At 36.7% G+C, this 20053-nt stretch overlaps 3 protein-coding genes and 1 long non-coding RNA gene across 50 annotated transcripts; 3 read left to right on the top strand and 1 right to left on the bottom strand.

The window, feature by feature from the left end:
- Positions 1-2357: 2357 nt before the first annotated feature.
- Positions 2358-4501, top strand: LOC104766197 (high-affinity nitrate transporter 2.1). Its single transcript, XM_010490035.3, has 3 exons — positions 2358-3297; positions 3429-3544; positions 3658-4501. Exons 1-3 carry the CDS (start codon positions 2488-2490, stop codon positions 4322-4324), a joined length of 1593 nt encoding a protein of 530 aa, XP_010488337.2. The 5' UTR covers positions 2358-2487; the 3' UTR covers positions 4325-4501.
- A 1363-nt stretch (positions 4502-5864) lies between these two features.
- Positions 5865-7925, bottom strand: LOC104766206 (high-affinity nitrate transporter 2.1-like). The gene is made up of 3 exons (XM_010490043.2): positions 7050-7925; positions 6826-6941; positions 5865-6720 (listed from the first exon to the last, which is right to left on the bottom strand). The coding sequence occupies exons 1-3, from the start codon at positions 7857-7859 to the stop codon at positions 6069-6071; spliced, it is 1578 nt and encodes a 525-aa protein (XP_010488345.1). The 5' UTR covers positions 7860-7925; the 3' UTR covers positions 5865-6068.
- A 2177-nt stretch (positions 7926-10102) lies between these two features.
- Positions 10103-12816, top strand: LOC104766214 (lactoylglutathione lyase). Of its 2 annotated transcripts, none has more exons than XM_010490077.3 (8): positions 10103-10257; positions 10580-10699; positions 11238-11299; positions 11410-11470; positions 11860-11939; positions 12022-12092; positions 12299-12388; positions 12510-12816. In XM_010490077.3, the coding sequence occupies exons 2-8, from the start codon at positions 10607-10609 to the stop codon at positions 12608-12610; spliced, it is 558 nt and encodes a 185-aa protein (XP_010488379.1). In that variant the 5' UTR covers positions 10103-10257; positions 10580-10606; the 3' UTR covers positions 12611-12816. The 2 variants fall into 2 exon arrangements, with proteins under 2 accessions (XP_010488379.1, XP_010488391.1); XM_010490089.3 differs by lacking the exon at positions 10103-10257 and adding an exon at positions 10307-10478.
- A 264-nt stretch (positions 12817-13080) lies between these two features.
- LOC104766266 (uncharacterized) lies at positions 13081-20003 on the top strand. Of its 46 annotated transcripts, none has more exons than XR_015595073.1 (27): positions 13087-13255; positions 13342-13441; positions 13548-13631; positions 13779-13850; positions 13954-13965; positions 14359-14438; positions 14522-14593; positions 14691-14719; positions 14837-14911; positions 14988-15065; positions 15162-15239; positions 15407-15483; positions 15571-15586; positions 15740-15864; positions 15952-16031; positions 16143-16251; positions 16372-16439; positions 16540-16646; positions 16796-16876; positions 16947-17021; positions 17099-17171; positions 17269-17337; positions 17417-17491; positions 17598-17690; positions 17779-17885; positions 19485-19542; positions 19629-20003. It is a non-coding gene; the product is annotated as an uncharacterized LOC104766266 (long non-coding RNA). The 46 variants fall into 46 exon arrangements; XR_015595060.1 differs by having other exon boundaries at positions 14988-15063; positions 16947-17012; positions 19441-19542; XR_015595071.1 differs by having other exon boundaries at positions 14988-15063; positions 15571-15864; positions 19441-19542.
- The last annotated feature ends 50 nt before the right edge of the window (positions 20004-20053 follow it).

The raw sequence follows: 20053 nt of genomic DNA on the forward strand, positions 1-20053 counted from the left end.
CACATCGTGGTACAGCGATATATTGTACGCATGCATTAGTTATATATGAAACTTAGAACCGAAAATAGCATAATCAACCGAACCATATAATATAAAGTTTTTCGTATTATCATCGTTTACAAAATATCAAAATATCACTAAAACATTAAAATCAAAAGGAACTAGATTACAACCATGCAAACCTTTTTATCACATCATCACAACACCAATTTTAAATAGATAAAAAAAAATTGTCTATTTTCATCGTACTTTCTTTGGAGTTCACTTTTACTTTCTCCAAACGGTGGGAGAATCGTTTCTTCGCTAAGTCATTCATCGATCCCTCTCTCTTTTGAGTCTATAGGTCTGCTTAGGCACTTTTCAGGTACCTGTTGTTTAGATATTAATTAAAGTGGTTCCTGCAGGTATGAAAAATAGCCCTAAAATCACTTTATGTCTACTTCCTCTGGTGTTGGTGCCGTGGGACATAATTACGTGGCTCGCTGATTTTTTTCCTTATGTGGTAATTTCAGGTTTCTGATCAATATCCTTATTTTTCAGGGTTTTAATGTTTAAAATAACAAAACCACGTACTTAACTTGATGTCACTAGTTTCAATGTATATAAACAAAAAAAGTTGATGTCATTTGAAAACAAAATTTTTATTATTTTGTCACTGAAAAAAATTATACTCAAACACTAATTTTTTATAGGGTACGTATTAGGGTTTTACACATTATGAGTTTCTGTATTTCCAAATTGTTTTCCTTTTTAAGGTATATAAAAAAATTGTAACAGGAAAAATAAAATCATTTAATTGTAGTTTAAATAAATAAATCACATAACAGCAAATTCCGTAATTTAATTTAGAAATGGAAATTATGAAAGGAATACCATGATAATCAATATTAATTTGTAGTCGTTGATAACATTAATATAAGATTCTCTTTTGTCCATTATATATGTGTCACATTATTAGCGAAATTAAAGTACAGAATATAATGAAAATTTTTGCTGATCTCATCAAAATAGTTGACTTTGTCACATATAGACATGGATTTTTTGTCTTTTATCATATCCCAACTTGTTGGAACTTTGGCACGTCAGCAAGATTAGTCTTTAGACTTTTTCAAATACACTTCGCGACAACCCACCATTTTGCTCAACTGGCCAGGCCTGACCCTGACGTCAGGCAGGAAGAGTACGGAAATTGCGTGCACACTCATTTTGCTTATAAGAAGATTATACATACGCATATCTACATATCAATGCACCGTACGTCTAATCTACTGTATGATGTTTTCAACTTCAAGAAAAATTCTGATTCACTAGCTATTTACGAAAACCTAACCGTTACAAGATATGAATCTATAATGTCTAATATCTATACAGTATTGTTTTTTTCTATATAAGATAATTAGTTTGCTGTACTTTTTGTTCGAAGAATTTTTCTATTTGTAGAATTTTTCTTGTGAAAAATTATGTTAAATATTGATGTAGATATACGTGGGATTTAGATGAACATGTACACACACAGATATGATTAGTTGTATTTTAACATTATTACGTCACGAAGTTAAGATCAATAATGTGTTATATCCCTTTTCAATCGATTGCAATTTTCATATAGAAAACGATATATGAAATCAATAAAAAAATAGTTTTGCTAAAGTCCTATGCAATCGTAAGCAATTTGAAGAGACAACTAATGTATATCTAAGGCCACTCTATATCCGACCGTCCAGGAGATCAATTAGTTTATTCACTAAACGATTATATTTCTCTCTTGTGGATACTATTCAGTGTATAAATGACGATGACAGCCCTCCAAAACTAATCAAGAATATATATTAATCGCAAATATCTCAAGACAATATCGTCCTTACGTGGCCTATATTGTAACGAATGATGTTACTGAAGATTAAAATTATTGAGTTCATACGGTTCAGCCTGTAATAGAGTTGAACCTTTTTTTTTTAATTGGGTAGTTTAATAAACATGGAAAATCAATGCATGGTTGTTGTTTGTATTTGGCTGTTAACCATAGAGTGGGTCAAATTTACAACTTTTTTTCTTTTAAAAAATAGTAACTGTAAGGAACCTGCAGAGTTACGTTTATGTAGTTCCACGTATGTAATTTGATGGAAACAAGTTTTGATGATAATAGTAAATTAGTAATAGACTAATAGTTAAATCATTAACACAACTATTTCTTGACTATCCATAAATTGCAAGATGAGGGAAGGGTAGAGCTGTTGGATGGACATAAGCAACCTTTGGAGATAAGCGAGAGACTTGGAAAGATGCTTGCGGCGAAAATGGATTCCTCAGAAAAATAATATAAAATCGTTAGTTAACCGTTGAGAATCTCCAAGGAATGCCTTTTTCAAATTGTCAACGCTAAGAATCCTATATAAGCCCTCGTGTGATCAATATCTAGACATCAAACCAAATAAACTTGAACCAAATCTTAAACTTGTAAAGGAACTTGATATATATTTTATAACAATGGGTGATCCTACTGGCGAACCTGGAAGCTCCATGCATGGAGTCACCGGTAGAGAACAGAGTTTTGCTTTCTCGGTGGCTTCACCAGTTGTACATACCGACAAGACGGCCAAGTTCGACCTGCCGGTGGACACAGAGCATAAGGCTACGGTTTTCAAGCTCTTCTCCTTTTCCAAACCACACATGAGAACGTTCCACCTGTCGTGGATATCTTTCTCCACATGTTTCGTCTCGACATTCGCGGCTGCACCACTTGTCCCCATCATCCGGGAGAATCTCAACCTCACAAAACAAGACATTGGAAACGCCGGAGTTGCCTCCGTTTCCGGTAGTATCTTCTCTAGGCTGGTGATGGGAGCCGTGTGTGATCTTTTGGGTCCACGTTACGGCTGTGCCTTCCTTGTGATGTTGTCCGCACCTACGGTGTTCTCGATGAGCTTCGTGAGTGGAGCCGCAGGCTTTATAACTGTCAGGTTCATGATTGGATTTTGTCTGGCGACGTTTGTGTCTTGTCAATACTGGATGAGCACTATGTTTAACAGTCAGATCATCGGTCTGGTGAACGGGACAGCTGCCGGTTGGGGAAACATGGGTGGCGGCATAACGCAGTTGCTCATGCCCATTGTCTATGAAATTATTAGGCGTGCCGGTGCATCAGCGTTCACAGCCTGGAGGATCGCCTTCTTTGTCCCCGGTTGGTTGCACATCATCATGGGAGTCTTGGTGCTCACGCTAGGTCAAGATCTGCCAGATGGTAACCGAGCTGCCTTGGAGAAAGCGGGAGAAGTTGCAAAAGACAAATTCGGAAAGGTAATCTCTTTCTATATGAATATATATATATATATATATATATATATATATATGACAAAACAATTTAGCTAGGCCTCCTATGCCATTGATGGATCAAAGGTTTAACACGTGATTTCGTATAAATGGTGTAGATTATGTGGTATGCCGTTACAAACTACAGGACTTGGATCTTCGTTCTTCTCTATGGATACTCCATGGGAGTTGAATTGAGCACTGATAATGTTATCGCCGAGTACTTCTTTGACAGGTTTGTTTCCGATACTTTACATATAGTCAGAAATAACATAAGCGTAAAGATTTTTATCAAAAAAAAAAAAAAGATAGAGTAATTAAACATATATCTTTATATGTCTTTTTCAGGTTTCACTTGAAACTTCACACAGCCGGGCTCATAGCAGCATGTTTCGGAATGGCCAATTTCTTTGCTCGTCCAGCAGGAGGTTGGGCATCTGACTTTTCAGCCAAGTACTTTGGGATGAGAGGGAGGTTGTGGACGTTGTGGATCATTCAGACGGCTGGTGGTCTCTTTTGTGTGTGGCTTGGCCGCGCCAACACCCTCGTAACTGCAGTTGTAGCTATGGTCCTCTTCTCTTTAGGAGCACAAGCCGCTTGCGGAGCCACCTTTGCAATCGTGCCCTTTGTCTCCCGGCGAGCTCTAGGCATCATCTCGGGTTTAACTGGGGCTGGAGGAAACTTTGGATCAGGGCTCACACAGCTCATCTTCTTCTCGACCTCACATTTCACAACTGAAGAAGGGCTAACGTGGATGGGAGTGATGATAGTTGCTTGCACGTTTCCTGTGACCTTAATCCACTTTCCTCAGTGGGGAAGCATGTTCTTGCCTCCGTCCAAAGATCCAGTCAAAAGTACGGAGGAGCACTATTATGGTTCGGAGTGGACTGAGCAAGAAAAAGAGAAGAACATGCATCAAGGAAGCCTCCGGTTTGCTAAGAACGCCAAATCCGAGGGCGGCCGCCGCGTTCGCTCTGCTTCTACGCCCCCTGATAACACACCAAACAATGTTTAATCACACCAGCCGCGGGGATGTTCCGATGGGTGGTCGCACATAAGAATATGTCCCACCGTGCAGACAAAACAAAATGTTATCAATGTTTTAGAACGTTATTAAATATGTATCAATCGTTCATTTCCTAAAAGAAACTTTGGTTTTTTTTGTCTTCAAGAAATATTTGTCATATCAAAATTTTTCTTTTGAGACTTGAGATATTAGATTATTTTGCATATATATATCATTATCAAGTAATAAAACTGGAACTGGAAACTCCTTTTGTTCAATTCATTCAAGAATTACACCACATAGAAAAGATTTTCTCAACGAAAGAAGACTTTCTCGGCCAATGCCAAAAAAAATCCTTGACCAATACTCCAGAACTCCGCACCAATGCATTATATTTCTCCTAGTTTTTTCTTTAAACATTCATCAGACAATTATAAAGTCTATTATATTGCAATTGGAAAAGAAAATGATACTATTAGTGGTAGTATATATACGAATAACTATGTCCAATTGGTACATGGGTACTGCGATTCCAATACTTTTGATCTTTTCTTATTATCAATATCCGAAATAAATTACATTATTACGGTTGGTAAGTTGGGAAAGGCAGTAATTTTCCTATGTAGGGTTGAGAGATGATCATGAACTTTGTTCCCAGCCTTGACCGACTAATAAATTGTTTGATTTCTATTTCTTAACTTTTTTTGTTTTGTTTGTTGTTGTTGGTGACATCGATATGACTACTGGTTTTCTTTATTTTCTTTTCTTTTCTTTTTAGTCAGTAGATGCATGACCAATGTTACAGGGTCGCCCCAAGCTAATTGGGGGCTTGTAGCCAATTAAAAACAATAACAACTTTTTTCTTTGGAGAAGATTACTTTGTTCGTTACCATGCACATTTATATGTATAAAAACTATAAATCAATAAATAAATAGTTTGGGTACCAATGTAAATCGAACCTTGGTGGGAGTAGTTCTCAGCTGAGAGACTCGACCACTTTGTTGAACAGACTCGAATAGGTTCGATAAATAAATAGTTGTATATATTGTTAATTAGCTAACTAAAAAATGTAAAGAATAGTAAGTTGAATTGTACATTACTCTCTGATCATATATCTGTCAGCAATAAAAAAGATTGGATCCAGTCTGGAAGTTAGCTTTTTGAAAAAAGTTAGTTAATTATTGTTGTGATCAAGGCGTCTTTGAGAGAGTTGAGAGTGGAAAACGTTAATACATTCTTCAGTAAACTCGAACGGTGGGTATATGGTGTGATAGTAATTGATGTGTGAAAGAGTTTTAAGGATTTAATGCCCATAAAAGCGTATAAAATCGGGATCATATAAACAACTAGCTATAGTTATAATTACAGTCTAAATAATAATATAGTTAGTTATAATTGACTTCTAGAATCAAGTATCGCCAAGTACAGTATTTTTGTTTGTTTGCATGTTAATAATACTTACTAGAAATATTTTCAAAAATTAAAATTAGAAAAATAAACTTAAAAAGATTGAGATTTTTCTTCTATAGTTTTTGCACTTCTTTAAAATTCTCAACCGTACGCACACTTCAATCAAAAAGAGCTTTTAATTAAAAAATGCTCGGTACAAACATACAAAAGAAACATCAAGAGAGGCAAAAGCAAAACGCAATAATAGAATACTGGAAAAATAAATAGGTGTTTATTTCCCCAAGGTTTGTTTCCATTTCACATAATTGAAATCTTTGATGCTTGTAGACATCAACAGTACGATCAAGCATTGTTGGGTGTGTTCCCAGAGCGGGCGCTGGGGCCACCCTCCGACTTGGCGTTCTCAGCAAACCGAAGGCTTCCTTGATGCATGTTCTTCTGTTTTTCTTGCTCAGTCCACTCCGAAACATAATAGTGCTCCACCGAACCTTTGACTGGATCTTTGGACGGAGGCAAGAACATGCTTCCCCACTGAGGAAAGTGTACTAAGGTCACAGGCAACGTGCAAGCAACTATCATCACTCCCATCCACGTCAGCCCTTCTTCAGTTGTGAAATGTGAGGTCGAGAAGAAGATGAGCTGTGTGAGCCCTGATCCAAAGTTTCCCCCAGCCCCGGTTAATCCCGAGATTATGCCTAGAGCTCTCCGGGAGACAAATGGCACGATTGCAAAGGTGGCTCCGCAAGCGGCTTGTGCTCCTAAAGAGAATAGGACCATAGCTACAACTGCAGTTACGAGGGTGTTGGCGCGGCCAAGCCATACACAGAAGAGACCACCAGCCGTCTGAATGATCCACAACGTCCACAACCTCCCTCTCATCCCGAAGTACTTGGCTGAAAAGTCAGATGCCCATCCTCCTGCTGGGCGAGCAAAGAAATTGGCCATTCCGAAACATGCTGCTATGAGCCCGGCTGTGTGAAGTTTCAAGTGAAACCTGCAGAAAAAAAATATAGATATATGTTTACTTTTAATGTTTTTTTTTTTTTTTGATAAAATGTTTTCCCTTATGTTATTCCTGGCTAAAGTACCGGAAACAAACCTGTCAAAGAAGTACTCGGCTATAACATTATCAGTGCTCAACTCAACTCCCATGGAATATCCATAGAGAAGAACGAAGATCCAAGTCCTGTAGTTTGTAACGGCATACCACATAATCTACACCATTTATACAAGATCACGAGTTAAACCTTTGATCCATCTATGACATAGGTAAATTGGTTTGTCATATATATATATATATATTCATATAGATAGAGACCAAACCTTTCCGAATTTGTCTTTTGCAACTTCTCCCGCTTTCTCCAAGGCAGCTCTGTTACCATCTGGCAGATCTTGACCTAGCGTGAGCACCAAGATTCCCATGATGATGTGTAACCAACCGGGAACAAAGAAGGCGATCCTCCAGGCCGTGAACGCTGATGCTCCGGCACGCCTAATAATTTCATAGACAATGGGCATGAGCAACTGCGTTATGCCACCACCCATGTTTCCCCAACCGGCAGCTGTCCCGTTCACCAGACCGATGATCTGACTGTTAAACATAGTGCTCATCCAGTATTGACAAGACACAAACGTCGCCAGACAAAATCCAATCATGAACCTAACAGTTATAAAGCCTGCGGCTCCACTCACGAAGCTCATCGAGAACACCGTAGGTGCGGACAACATAACAAGAAAGGCACAGCCGTAACGTGGACCCAAAAGATCACACACGGCTCCCATCACCAGCCTAGAGAAGATACTCCCGGAAACGGAGGCAACTCCGGCGTTTCCAATGTCTTGTTTGGTGAGGTTGAGATTCTCCCGGATGATGGGGACAAGTGGTGCAGCCGCGAATGTCGAGACAAAACATGTGGAGAAAGAGATCCACGAGAGGTGGAACGTTCTCATGTGTGGTTTGGAAAAGGAGAAGAGCTTGAAAACCGTAGCCTTATGCTCTGTGTCCACCGGCAGGTCGAACTTGGCCGTTTTGTCGGTATGCACAATTGGTGAAGCCACCGAGAAAGCATAACTCTGTTCTCTACCGGTGACTCCATGCATGGAGCTCCCCGGCTCGCCAGTAGGATCACCCATTGTTATAAAATAGATCAAGTTCCTTTACAAGTTTGAGACTTGGTTCAAGTTAATTTGATTGATGTCTGAATATTAATCACACGAGGGCTTATATAGGATTCCTAGCGTTGACAATTTGAATTGGCATTCTTTGGAGATTCTCAACAGTTAACTAACGATTTAATATTATTCTTTTTTTTTTTGGAGGAATCCATTTTTGCCGCAAGCATCTTCCTAGTCTCTTGCTTATCCCAAAGGTTGTATATGTGCTATTTTCACCTCTCAAATGACAACTGTGCCCTTCTCTTCTCTTTTGATTCATAGGTCACTATGTAATGTGGAACTGGAATCCTGTTGACATGTTTACGTTGTTTGTTATCAAATTGAATAATTAACTGTAATTCTCTATAACGTTTATACACAGTATCAAAGATAGGAATGTGGAAATAATTATTATTTAGTGAATAATTCTTAATAATTGCTGTCTCTTAGGCGGTCGAATTTATTGTGGCCTTAGCTGCATATTAGTTGTCTCTTAAAAAATTGATTATCTTCCACAAACTTGTTGTATAGTTTCCATATTGAATACTGAATCAATTGGATATTTTATATATAACACATGACATATGGTTATAAGCACAAATGTCTAACCATCTATTCTCTATACCACAGACACAGCACACACACATATATGTTGATGTGTGTCAGTGTGTGTGATTTTTTTTCCTACTTTGATGTATTGGCTTAAATCGATCGTATATATATTGAGTTGGCTGTGATGTAATAAATCATCATAGCTGGCAAAAAATCTTATTCACATCTTTTAAAAGATCTTACATAAAAAGGAAAAATTAGGTTTTAATATGGGGACTTTTTAATTAGTATAAAGGATATCAAATCAACTCTGGCTAATTGATAGGTAGAAATGCGTATATTGTACAAATATAAAACAAAAATATATAAGTACTTGTAGAGATGACAAGGAGCTGCTAACGTTTAGTTAGATATATACACACTAACACAACATATATACGTGCATGTGTAGGTCCAGCGTAGTTGCCGTACCATATTCGTGGTACTTACTGGTATAAAATCATATTGCTGACACCTCCATTGTTCCCTCTGGTGAGGCCTGTTGAGGTTTGAGAAAAGACAAATATTCGCTGTCCAAATATAAAAAGTCAACTTATTGATGATATCATCATAAATGTTATAAACATATAGTAATGTGTGTGTAGCTATCAGATACTTGCAAATAAATATTTATCATATATTCAAATCATAACTTAAAAAAAAATTGTGAATCAAGAACAACATTTAAAGTCTAGAAACGCCGTTGGGAAAAAAAGTCGGGAAAAGCCGGGGCAGACTTAGAATCTTGGAATGATATATAATCGATCGATCCGATTATTATTAAATTAGATCGACTGGCTTGTTAATACTTTAATAGAATTATACGCTAAGTTATACATATAGGTCAAAGTTACAATTTCAATCGAATAGAGTCATACTTATTTAAGGTAATGATGGTAAAGAAACACCATAGCGGAAACGTATGAGTTTTTTTCTTAATCAAGAAAATTAAAGGTAAAGCCCTAAATGTTAAGAGTGTCCGTGTAATAGAAATGTTGGATTTTCCAGCGGAAAAGATTAAAAACAAGAACGAGATTTGATTTTTTCTTCATCATCTCAGTTACCTTCTCAGTAATCTATATACGCGTGTCTTCTCAATGCATACTTTTAAAAACTACATTGTTCATGCATACATAAACATGCATACACACGTTCACCCGGTTGAATAATTTCCATATACTACATCCAAATCGATTAACTAGTCGTTGAAGGTTTATAAAAAGTAAAGTCTGTTATTGATCAAGTACTTGAAGATCGTGATTGTTGGCATCATGAATCTGAGTGATTGAATCCTAATTTTGACCTTTTTGTTTCGCATATGACCAACTTTTGACCTTAACTTGGAACTTGCTCAACCTAATAATAATCTCATCATACAAAAAAGGGATTAACCACCATATGATATATTCTTGATTTCTTGTATACATGTATTCACTAGCAATAGAAATATACATTCACTAGAAGACATTTCAATCTCCAATAATCAACTGTCATCGTTTAGTTCAGCCACTTGTAAACCCTTCGTAAATGGTAGGAAAATAAAACTCTGGTTTAATTTTTCAATGTCGAGTAAAACCGGAACTGAGGAAAACCGGTATTAATTAAAAAAAACTGATTTCGAAATCAATTGATCAGACTACGGGACGACGTCGTTTCCGAAACTACTCTGCCTCTGGCTGTGGCTACACAAAACGCCGTGGAGCATCCCAAACACTTCCACAGGCACTCCAGCCACAAAACCACAAACACTGCTCTACGGTCAGATCGTCGTTTAAGCTTTACAGCGGTAAAAATCTCTCCTTTTTTCTCTTTTGGTTTGTTTTCTCAAATATTTTCTGTTGCACGAATTGATTGATAATCAAAGGAAACGTAATGGGTTCATACTCTATAGCAAGTGCTATATCTCGCGTATCTCCTCTGATTCATTTCCGTTTCATCAAACCTTATTCCACCGATTTTTCTTTCATCACTTGCGCTTGCAACAGTGCCTCGAGACCAAAGATTCATGCTTTTTTGGGAAACCTCTTGCAGTTGGAATCGTTTATTCTGTTTGGACTATGTGTCTGTGTGTTGTTGTTTAATCATCTGGGTCTGTTTTGATTTTGTAGAGATTTGATCAGCTTCGTGTGTTCTCTATGGCGTCTGAAGCGAGGGAATCACCTGCAAACAATCCTGGCTTGTCAGCGATTCGGGATGAGGCTACAAAAGGATATATTATGCAGCAGACTGTAAGATTCCTCTGCTTCGATTTAACATTCGGTTTTATTAGTGATTCTGTAATTTCTGTATTGATTTCGTTTTTTTTTTTCGGTTTCATGTTTTAATCTCTTTCAGGGGTTTCGTAAGGTGTTGTTTAAGATGTTGAGGAAATCTAAACTATTAGTCGAAATCACATGTTTACTGATATTGCTAAATAGTTGTTGTTTGAATTTGCTGTGTTAATCTTGACGTTGTGTTCTTGATCTAATCATACTGTCTTCTTCACTTTGGTGGTAGCTATGGGTGAGTGAAACTATGATAATCATCAAAGTAGCTCCATTTGAAATGAATCTTATGAGATTGAACAAATTTATAGAGTTAACTCTTGTTGTGGTGAAGAATGTACTCAGTAATGTTTAAAGATTAGGAAAAAACAATCCTTCCATTTTTTTTTTTGAACTTTTGAGTATTGTTCCTCTCTCTCTGATTAGGGGTGTTGTAATTTGTCTTCTCTATTCTTGGTTTCGATAGTGATTTTATTTTTCCATCTTTTTGTGTACCTCTCAGATGTTTAGGATCAAAGACCCTAAGGCTAGTCTTGACTTCTACTCACGTGTGCTGGGAATGTCGTAAGTTTTTTCATCTCTTGAATGCTCTTTTCTCTCTCAAGTCCTCAGGGAACCAATGGGTTCTTCTGTTCTTAAGGCTTATGTGCTCTCTATATCTTACGTTTATCCAGGTTGCTGAAGAGGCTGGATTTCGCTGAGATGAAATTTAGTTTGTACTTCCTGGGCTACGAGGTAGAATTTTGTTCTGTGACCTTTGCTTAGTTAGACTTTTCACTAAGCTGGAGGTGATTCTAGAAAAACAAAAAGTATGGAACTTTGCAATTTGCATACTACTGTATCATGATGAAAGCAACTTATGTTCTACAGTTCTAGGAACTCATCATGCATTGAGCTTTCAGCACATTAGAATTTTAAACACTGAAAATTAAGCAAGCAATCTATTGATGTTTTAAAATGCCTTTAGTATAAGTAGAGTTAGAACAGTGAGTTTCTGAAATATTTGTTTTTCTTGTTCTGGATCACTTAGATGAATATATATCTCTCTTGGGTGCTTTAACCCCACTGATATGTAGTGGAGAGTAACAACAAAGCTGTGTGTTGATTCGTTTATTATGGTACAGGATACTACAACAGCTCCATCCGACCCAACAGAGAGAACAGTTTGGACTTTTGGTCGACCGGCAACAATTGAATTAACTCAGTAAGAAACAGACATTAATGGCTTACTTTCTCTCTTTCTTTTCTTGGATTGGTCGTTCCTTACATATGTATTTTTCTTGCAGCAACTGGGGTACAGAGAGTGATCCTGAGTTTAAAGGCTATCACAATGGGAACTCTGAGCCTCGTGGATTTGGTAACCTCCTTCTAAAAAATATCTCTGATCTTATTATCTCTCTTAGAAGTAACTGATTAGAGTTTCGGTAGGTTATATTTTAAGGGAGCTTTAAATTTGGTGACTAGAATGTAGAACATCAGTCAACCAGTTGATAAGCCTAAAAAATTGAAGCTTGAGATATGGCAAGTCCTATATTAATACAAATAATTTTGTTGCTCTTACAGGGCACATTGGGGTTACAGTTGATGATGTGCACAAGGCATGCGAGAGATTTGAAGAATTGGGAGTAGAGTTTGTCAAGAAACCAAACGATGGTACTACTATTACCAAAGCTGAATCCAGTAGAAATTTGATTTTTTTTTGTTTTGTTGTTGTTGCGACTCTCTGTTTGAGGAATCTGTTATTTTAATCCTTTATTTGATGTAAACCGTGCAGGAAAGATGAAGAATATAGCCTTCATTAAGGATCCTGATGGCTACTGGATCGAGATCTTTGATCTCAAGACTATAGGGACAACTACCGTAAACGCAGCTTGAAGAAGTCATGATTGCGCTATTTGTGTTTTGTGCGCACTCCACCTGAGTTTGAAGAATTTTCCCGAATAATTGGAACAACGTAGTCCTTTGTTATCATTCTGGTCTGTTTCTTGACATATATATATATATATATATGATATAAGCTAAGTTGAATAAGTCGTTATCAATGTATAAAATACTGGACGTAAAGATTCTCTTGTTTCGGATTTGATTGTGAAAAAAGGCCCAAACATTTGGGCCAACAACCGTAACAAAAAGAGAAGGAAAAAAGGAAAAAAAGGAAAAAAAGGGAAAAAAGAAAATATTAAATAATAGAAGATTCTGGAAGACTAATACGAAAAGGAAAACATGAGATAGAAATAGAAAAGAAGAATCTAACGGTCTAAAAAAGAAAATAGGAAATAGGTCAGATCAAATCCTGACCGTCATAAACCTTATCTATAATAAATATAGCGCTCCACTCCTACAATAACATCACTTCCTCGTCTTCTTTATTTTTTATGTTTCTAATTATGTTGTCCTCCGTTGCTAAAGCTGGTGGTGTGGTGTGATAATCTTCTAAACCCCAACGGGTCTATCAGTCTGTGATCTTGTTTTCAATCGATCATCGCTAGTTCGTTTCTACTGGTGAAATCTTTTCTAAGGGTTTGTTGATCTCTAAGTTGTTGTAGTTCTCCCTCTGTTATTCTTCTTCTTCTTCCCTTCTTTTACTTGTTTTGTTCGTCTTGCAGGTCTTTTTGAAGCAAATCCTATGAGATTATGATGAACCGACCATCGCTCGTTCCTAATCGTGAAATCTTCTCTAGGGTTTGGTCTCTCTCAATTCCATCGGTAGCTTTTTTTAATCATTATTATGTTCATGCGCTTTGAACCTCTCGCTCTGTTATTCTTCTTCTTCTTCTGATTTTTGTTGTTGTTGTTTTTGTTCGTCTTGCAGGTCTTTTGGAAGCGAATCAGTCTATGATGACACGACGCTCTTCGCTCCCCCGCTTCTGAATTTTTCACACTCCATTCTCCTACGGTTTGGTTTATTAATCTTATTAATGCTATAATCGATCTATAATTTGCTCAGGCACTTCGTTCTCGCTTCTTAATTTTTAACTTTGGGTTTTCTAAATTGGATCGAATTAACTTGTCGTTTTGTTTTGTTGATTTTGATTTTGTGGAGGATGAGTATGCGCTACGATTGATATATGTGATGGCTTTGATTGATCCTTGTCAAGCGGGTCTGATGATGCAGGTATAGTTCTTTGGATTTTTTTCCCCTTTAATTTCATCCCCTCTTTAATTCTTAATATTTTGGATAATCTAAAGATATCTTCTCTATATGTCTGATGATGCAGGTCGTCGTTGAGGTAGTGTGGGATTGCTCTGTTAAAATCTTATGATTCTGATATCTTGTTTTACATCTTTTAGGTATGATTTGTTCTCCTGTGTGTTCTTTTCCTTCTTTATGTTTTTTGCTCTAATACTTTTCCTGTGTTAAACTAGTTTGTGTTTTCAATGTGTTTTGTTTTCTCAAGTCTCTTAGGTGATATGCTTACTTCTGAGAGCTCCTCTGTGATTTTATTCAGGTATTTTATCCTCTCTTTCCGTTTGGTATATGCCAGCTATCTAATTGTTTTCATTAACTGGTTGGCTTCCTCAGTTTTGGACTGTGCCATCAGGGAGTTTTCAACATCATCGGTTGCTTTTTTTGATATAAATATGTTTCGTGCGATTTACCTCTTTAGCTCTTGTTATTTCAGGTTTTGGATGTGTGCTTTTATTGATCAGTTATGGCTTTGATGGACACGCTTCACTTCTTCTCTGTGCAACGTCTTCATTGGTTTTTGTTCATCCTCTTAACACATCTTTCACTTCTTCTTCTTTTATAGTTTTGTTCCTTACGTTTCTTTCTTCATCTTGCAGGGTTTTTGGAAGGGAATTATGATCTGATCTCCTCGTTATTTCTCCATAATACATCTTCAGGCCTTCGCACGGGTTCCTTGCTCGCTCTAATCACGAATTTTCACTTTGGTTCGGTGGTTTTAATCTAATTACATGTTATTAACTTGTGGTTTTTGTTTTTTTGGTTTAGGTTTGTGAAGGATCCTACGATATTGATCGGTGATGTCTTTGACTGATAGTGATAGTTGTCACTCTAGCTCATGTTATTTTTCTAAGGTTTGGTTTCTAAACTGCAACGGTTGCCTTTTTACTTATGAATATGTTCTGTTATTTCAGGTTTAAAAGGATGCTTTTATCGATGAGAGCCATGGCTTTGATGCACACGCTTCTTCTCTGTGCTACGTCTTCAGGGTTTTTTTTCTTCCTCTTAGCACTTCTTTTACTCTCTTTTTTTGTTCCTTACGTTCTTTTCTTCTTCGTCTTGCAGGTTTTTTGGAAGCGAAATATGATCAGATTCAGATCATTGCATAATCTTCTCGAGGCTACGTTTCAGGCTTTCTCACGTGTTCCTTACTTCAAACACTTCTCTATTTGCTTCTGCATTTTCACTTATGTTTGATGGTTTTTTTACTTACTCTCGTCTTTTGTTTTGGTGGTTTAGATTTGTGGAGGAGGATCCTACAATTGGTCGGTGATGGCTTTGATGGAAACGCTTCTTCTCTGTGCTACGTCTTCAGAGGTTTTGTTCTTCCTCTTAACAATTCTTTTACTCTCTTTTGTGTGTTCCTTACGTTCTCTTCTTCTTCGTCTTGCAGGTGTTTTGGAAGCAATTATGATCGGATCATTGCATACCTTCTAACGTTATGAATTTATTTATGTGGTTTACTTGTCATTCTGTTATTTCAGGTTTTTGGATGATGTTTTTATCGATGAGAATGATGTCTCAAGGAGACATGGACGCTTCACTTCTTCTCTGTGCTAACGTATTCAACGGTTTTGTTCTTCCTCTTAACACTTCTTTCACTCTCTGATTTTTTGTTCATTAAGTTCCTTTCTTCTTCCGCTTGCAGCTGTTTTGGAAGCTAAGTATGATATGATTGGATCATCGGATATTATTCTGCAGGCTACGTCTTTAATTAGGCTTTCAACACATCTATATTTGCTTCTGAGTTTTAACTCTGGTTGTGGTTTTTTTAATTACATGTTACTTACTTGTTGGTTTTTGTTTTGTTGGTTTAGATCTGTGGAGGAGGATCCTTCGATTAATCGCTGTTGGCTTTGACTGATCGTTGTCACTCGAATTCATGTTATATGATCCATCAGTGATTGTGGAGGAGTATACTAAGAATATCTATCGGTCATAGGTTTGATTTGATCCTTGTCACTCGTTTTCTCTGTTTGGATTTTTTTGTTTGTATAATTGATATTTTTTCCTCTCTCTTTTGATGCAGATCGTGGAGGCAATGGGATTGCTCTGTTGAATCTTTTTTCTCTGCCTTTTCTCTTTTGGTTTCTTCTGATTTTTCAAGAGGTTAGTTTCTCTTTTGGCTTGATGTGTGTAATTTCGTGTTTCGGGTTACTTCGCATCTATACACCTTTCTGCTATTGGTTAATTTATTTAATTTTGGCTATTTTTTGTTAGGTATGATCTGTCCTCTGTGTGTCTTTCATTGGTTGTTTACAGATTTCCAGCATCAATCACTCCTCTCTGTTTCTCTGCTGATGTTTGTCTACACATATTCATATGAAAGGTGGTCTTATCTTTTTTCTTAGGTAGTAAGGTTCTAAAAAGAAAATTGCCAGGTTACTAACTGGTTCTTCCCCTTTATTTTATCTGTTGGTCTTATCTCTCATGCTACATTTATGTTTAGTGATTGAAAGATGATGCCTTTGATCTTGTGGTTCCATGTTTACTCTCTGACATCCTCTGATATAAAAGGTTCGACATATGGTTTAGTCAGGTTTTTGTTCCTCTTTCTCTTAGAGACCTGCAGCAATTTCTGAAAATTTTACTTCTGTGTTTTGGATTGTGCTAACAGGTATTTTGAGCTGTGAATTGTGACCGTGGGGAGTTTCTTTTGATTATTTGGTATGTTGAGGATGCTAAGGAGTTTAACCTGCGAGTGTGAACATGTGGTCTATTCAGGTCATTGTTCTCTTTCTCTTTGGAATATGTCAGCTATCTCTTTGTTTTTATAAACTAGATTTTGAATTTGGACGTGTTTTTATTAGTTGATGATCTTCTTAGTGATAACTACATGTTATTTTCATGTCGTTTTTGTTTTGTTGGTTTAGGTTTGTGGTGGAGGATCCTACGATTGATCACTGATGGCTTTGACTGATAGTTGTCACTCTAGTTCATGTCATTCTTCTAAGGTTTGGTCTCTAAATTGCATCGGTTGTCACTCTAGTTGCGTTTACTTATGAATATGTTTTTTTATTTCAGGTTTTGAATCATGCTTTTATTGATGAGAGTCATGGCTTTGATGGACACGCTTCTTCTCTGTTTTACGTATTCAGGGTTTTTTTCCTTCCTCTTAACACTTCTTTTACTTTCTTTTATTTGTTCCTTAAGTTCCTTTCTTCTTCGTCTTGCAGGTGTTTTGGAAGCTAATTATGATCTTATCATCACATATTCTTCTCCATGCTACATTTTCAGGCCTTCTCACAAGTTCCTTGCTCTAAACGCATCTCTATTTGCTTTTCTGAATTTTCACTTTGGGTAGGTGTTTTTTTTCTAATTACGTGTTACATTCATGTTGGTTTAGGTTTGTGGTGATTGATCGGTGATGGCTTTGACTGATTGTTGTCACTCTAATTCATGTTATACTCCTAAGGTTTGGTTTCTAAATTGCATCGGTTGCTTATTTCTTATGAATAGGTTTATGCGATTTACTTGTTGTTATGTGATTTCAGGTTTTGAATGATGCTTTTATCAGTGAGATTCATGGCTTTGATGGACATGTTTCTTCTCTGGGCTATGTCTTCAGGGTTTTTTTCTTCCTCTTAACACTTCTTTTAGTACACTCTTTTTGCTAGACCTGAATATTTTTTAAGTTGTTTTTGAATATAATGTGTCTTTTTATGTGTCTCTTAGGTATGCTAAGTCTAAGCTCTTCTGATGCACAAGGCTCAAGTTCTTGTTCTCTTTCTCTTTGGGATCTGTCAGCTATCTCTTTGTTTTTATAAAGTAGAGTTTGAATTTTGGCTCCCTGAGTTTTAGACTGTGGCATTGGGCAGTCGTCAACATCATTTGGACTTATTTTTGGATGTTTCAGGTTCTTTGTAGTTGATGATCTTCTTAGTGATAGGGCATTTATGATTTATGCCTAAGACCCTATCATTTGTTATTGATAGTCGAGGATCTATCAGAGAGAATCATCAGGTAACTAACTGGTCACTTTCCCTATATGGTTTATCATGTTACATCTATTTCTAGTGTTTGATCCTACTCTCATATGCTTGTGATTGTGGTTTTTCTTATGTGAAGTGCTCCCTTCTTTGTTATTTCTATGTTACCTCCTTGGTGGTTTTTCTTCTGTGAAGTGCTACCTTCTCGTTATTTCTATGTTATTTCTTATGTGTTTGATCCTACTCTCATATGCTTGTGATTGGTGGTTTTTCTCTTTTCCTTGGAGATATAATCAGTTTTGCTTCCCCCTTTTTTTTTTTTTTTCCCATTTTTCTATGGTTTAATTGTTAATCACTTTTGTTCAGGATGGTGTTTTCTATTTCTACGTGAATTCATTATCTGCGTATAGGAATTTGGATGATGCAAGTAGAAGTTCTGTTGTATTCTTAATTCCTGTGGTTGATTTAGGTGTCATGAGCTTATTTTTCTGCTGTGTGGTTGTTAGTTGTTACACCTCTTTCTATTTGTGAATTACTTCTGATTGTTATAGTTTACTGGGTAGTCACGAGAAGTAAGCTTTGGGTTCCTCACTGGTTGCATAAAGGATTGATCTCAATTCGTATGTTTCCTTTTTGTTATTATTTCTCCTCTGTATGTCTTATTGTATGTTCCAGGATTTCTTCATTAATCACTATACTCTGATCCTTTGCAGTCTAGTCGTAATCAGATGAAAGATAATCATAACTTCCTTTTAAATGGGTTTGTACTTATTTTCTGTCCTTTTTATGATGGATGTGTCTACCAAAAGTAGTTTTTGCATTGAATATCTTCAAGTCTGAGCTTCTCTTAAGCAGAAAGCTAAGCTAGACATGTTGTTAATCAGGTAGTTGTTCATCTTTCCTTCTTTGTTCTTCTGCAATATGTGGATTCATACTTCCTGTATTTTGAAGTGTGTTTAGCCTCATGAGATTTTAACTATGAGACTACGACAGTGGGAAGTTTCACATGATTGGAACTTGTCATTGGATTTTTTTGTTAAGTCTTTTAACATAGATATTTCAGGTTTACTACTTGGTCTCTTCTTTGTTTATCTATTTGGTGTGCTACATATATTCCTACTTGTGATGGTAGGTTTTCTATTTATGAATTCCTTCCCATCATTATAGGTATATTGAGGATGTGTTGGAGGCAGACTCCCTTTTCGATTTTTGGGCATTGAAGATTGAAATTTTGATTGCAGTATTTTTTATACTATTGGTGTTTTATGCCTTTTTCTGTTTTGGTTTTACCACTATATTGTCTTGTGTTGGTGAGTTGTGTTCCTGCTCAGTATTCTCTTCAGTTTGTCAATTTGATGTCATCGTTTATTTGATTATGTAAGTGATTCTTGCTGGTCGTGTGACCTCATGGGGGCAGCTCATAGAAAGTGAAGAGCGTCTTGGTTTTGATGATAATGGTCTTAACTTCTGACTTGTGAGGTTTTTTGCTTCCTGGGTTGTGGTTGGTTTTAATGGTTCTGTAGACATTTGATAATGAAGTCCTCGCTTGATTTTATGGTTGGGTGATGCATTAGGTTGTTGGATTTCAGGGGAGGCTTAATTTTATAGATAGACTTCTTACGAATGTTCTCAGGTAGTCAGTGAAAATTGAAAACATCACCTTCCTTACATCTGGTGAAGAGGCTGATTAAGTAAGTTGTTGGATTGTTACTTTGGTAGAGGCTGATTAAGTAAGTTGTTGTGGATTGTTACCTCCATTATGGTTACTTTGATTCAGATTCTACCAACCACAGAAGTGTCTAGCTCATTTATGGGACCTTCGGTGTGGGTTGCTTTGACTTGGATCTACAATTGCGCAAATGATGTTTTCTCAACTTGTCTATATTGTTTTATGCCTCTTTTTGATTTGTCATGTCGTGACCATGAAGCCTACGCTGGTGTTGCGGTTTCTGAAGTTCTCATGGGAAGCACTGTGACTAGGACTGGAGTAGAGGCTGAAAATGATTGAAATAGTGATTTTGTTCAGTTATGTGCTTTTGTATAGTGTATCTATTCTCCGAGAACTGATGTCTTGGATGTATAAGACTGTTTTGTAAGTTTTAAAAGGTGATACTGGTGAATTTATGGGAATGAGTACACACATGAGAAGTTATCCGTTGGTGAGCGTAGATCCTAATGATGTCCAAATGATCGGAAATTTGG

This window comes from Camelina sativa, chromosome 3 (assembly GCF_030686135.1).
Source record: "Camelina sativa cultivar CO46 ecotype springtype chromosome 3, ASM3068613v1".
In the NCBI taxonomy this organism is placed as follows: Eukaryota; Viridiplantae; Streptophyta; class Magnoliopsida; order Brassicales; family Brassicaceae; genus Camelina; species Camelina sativa.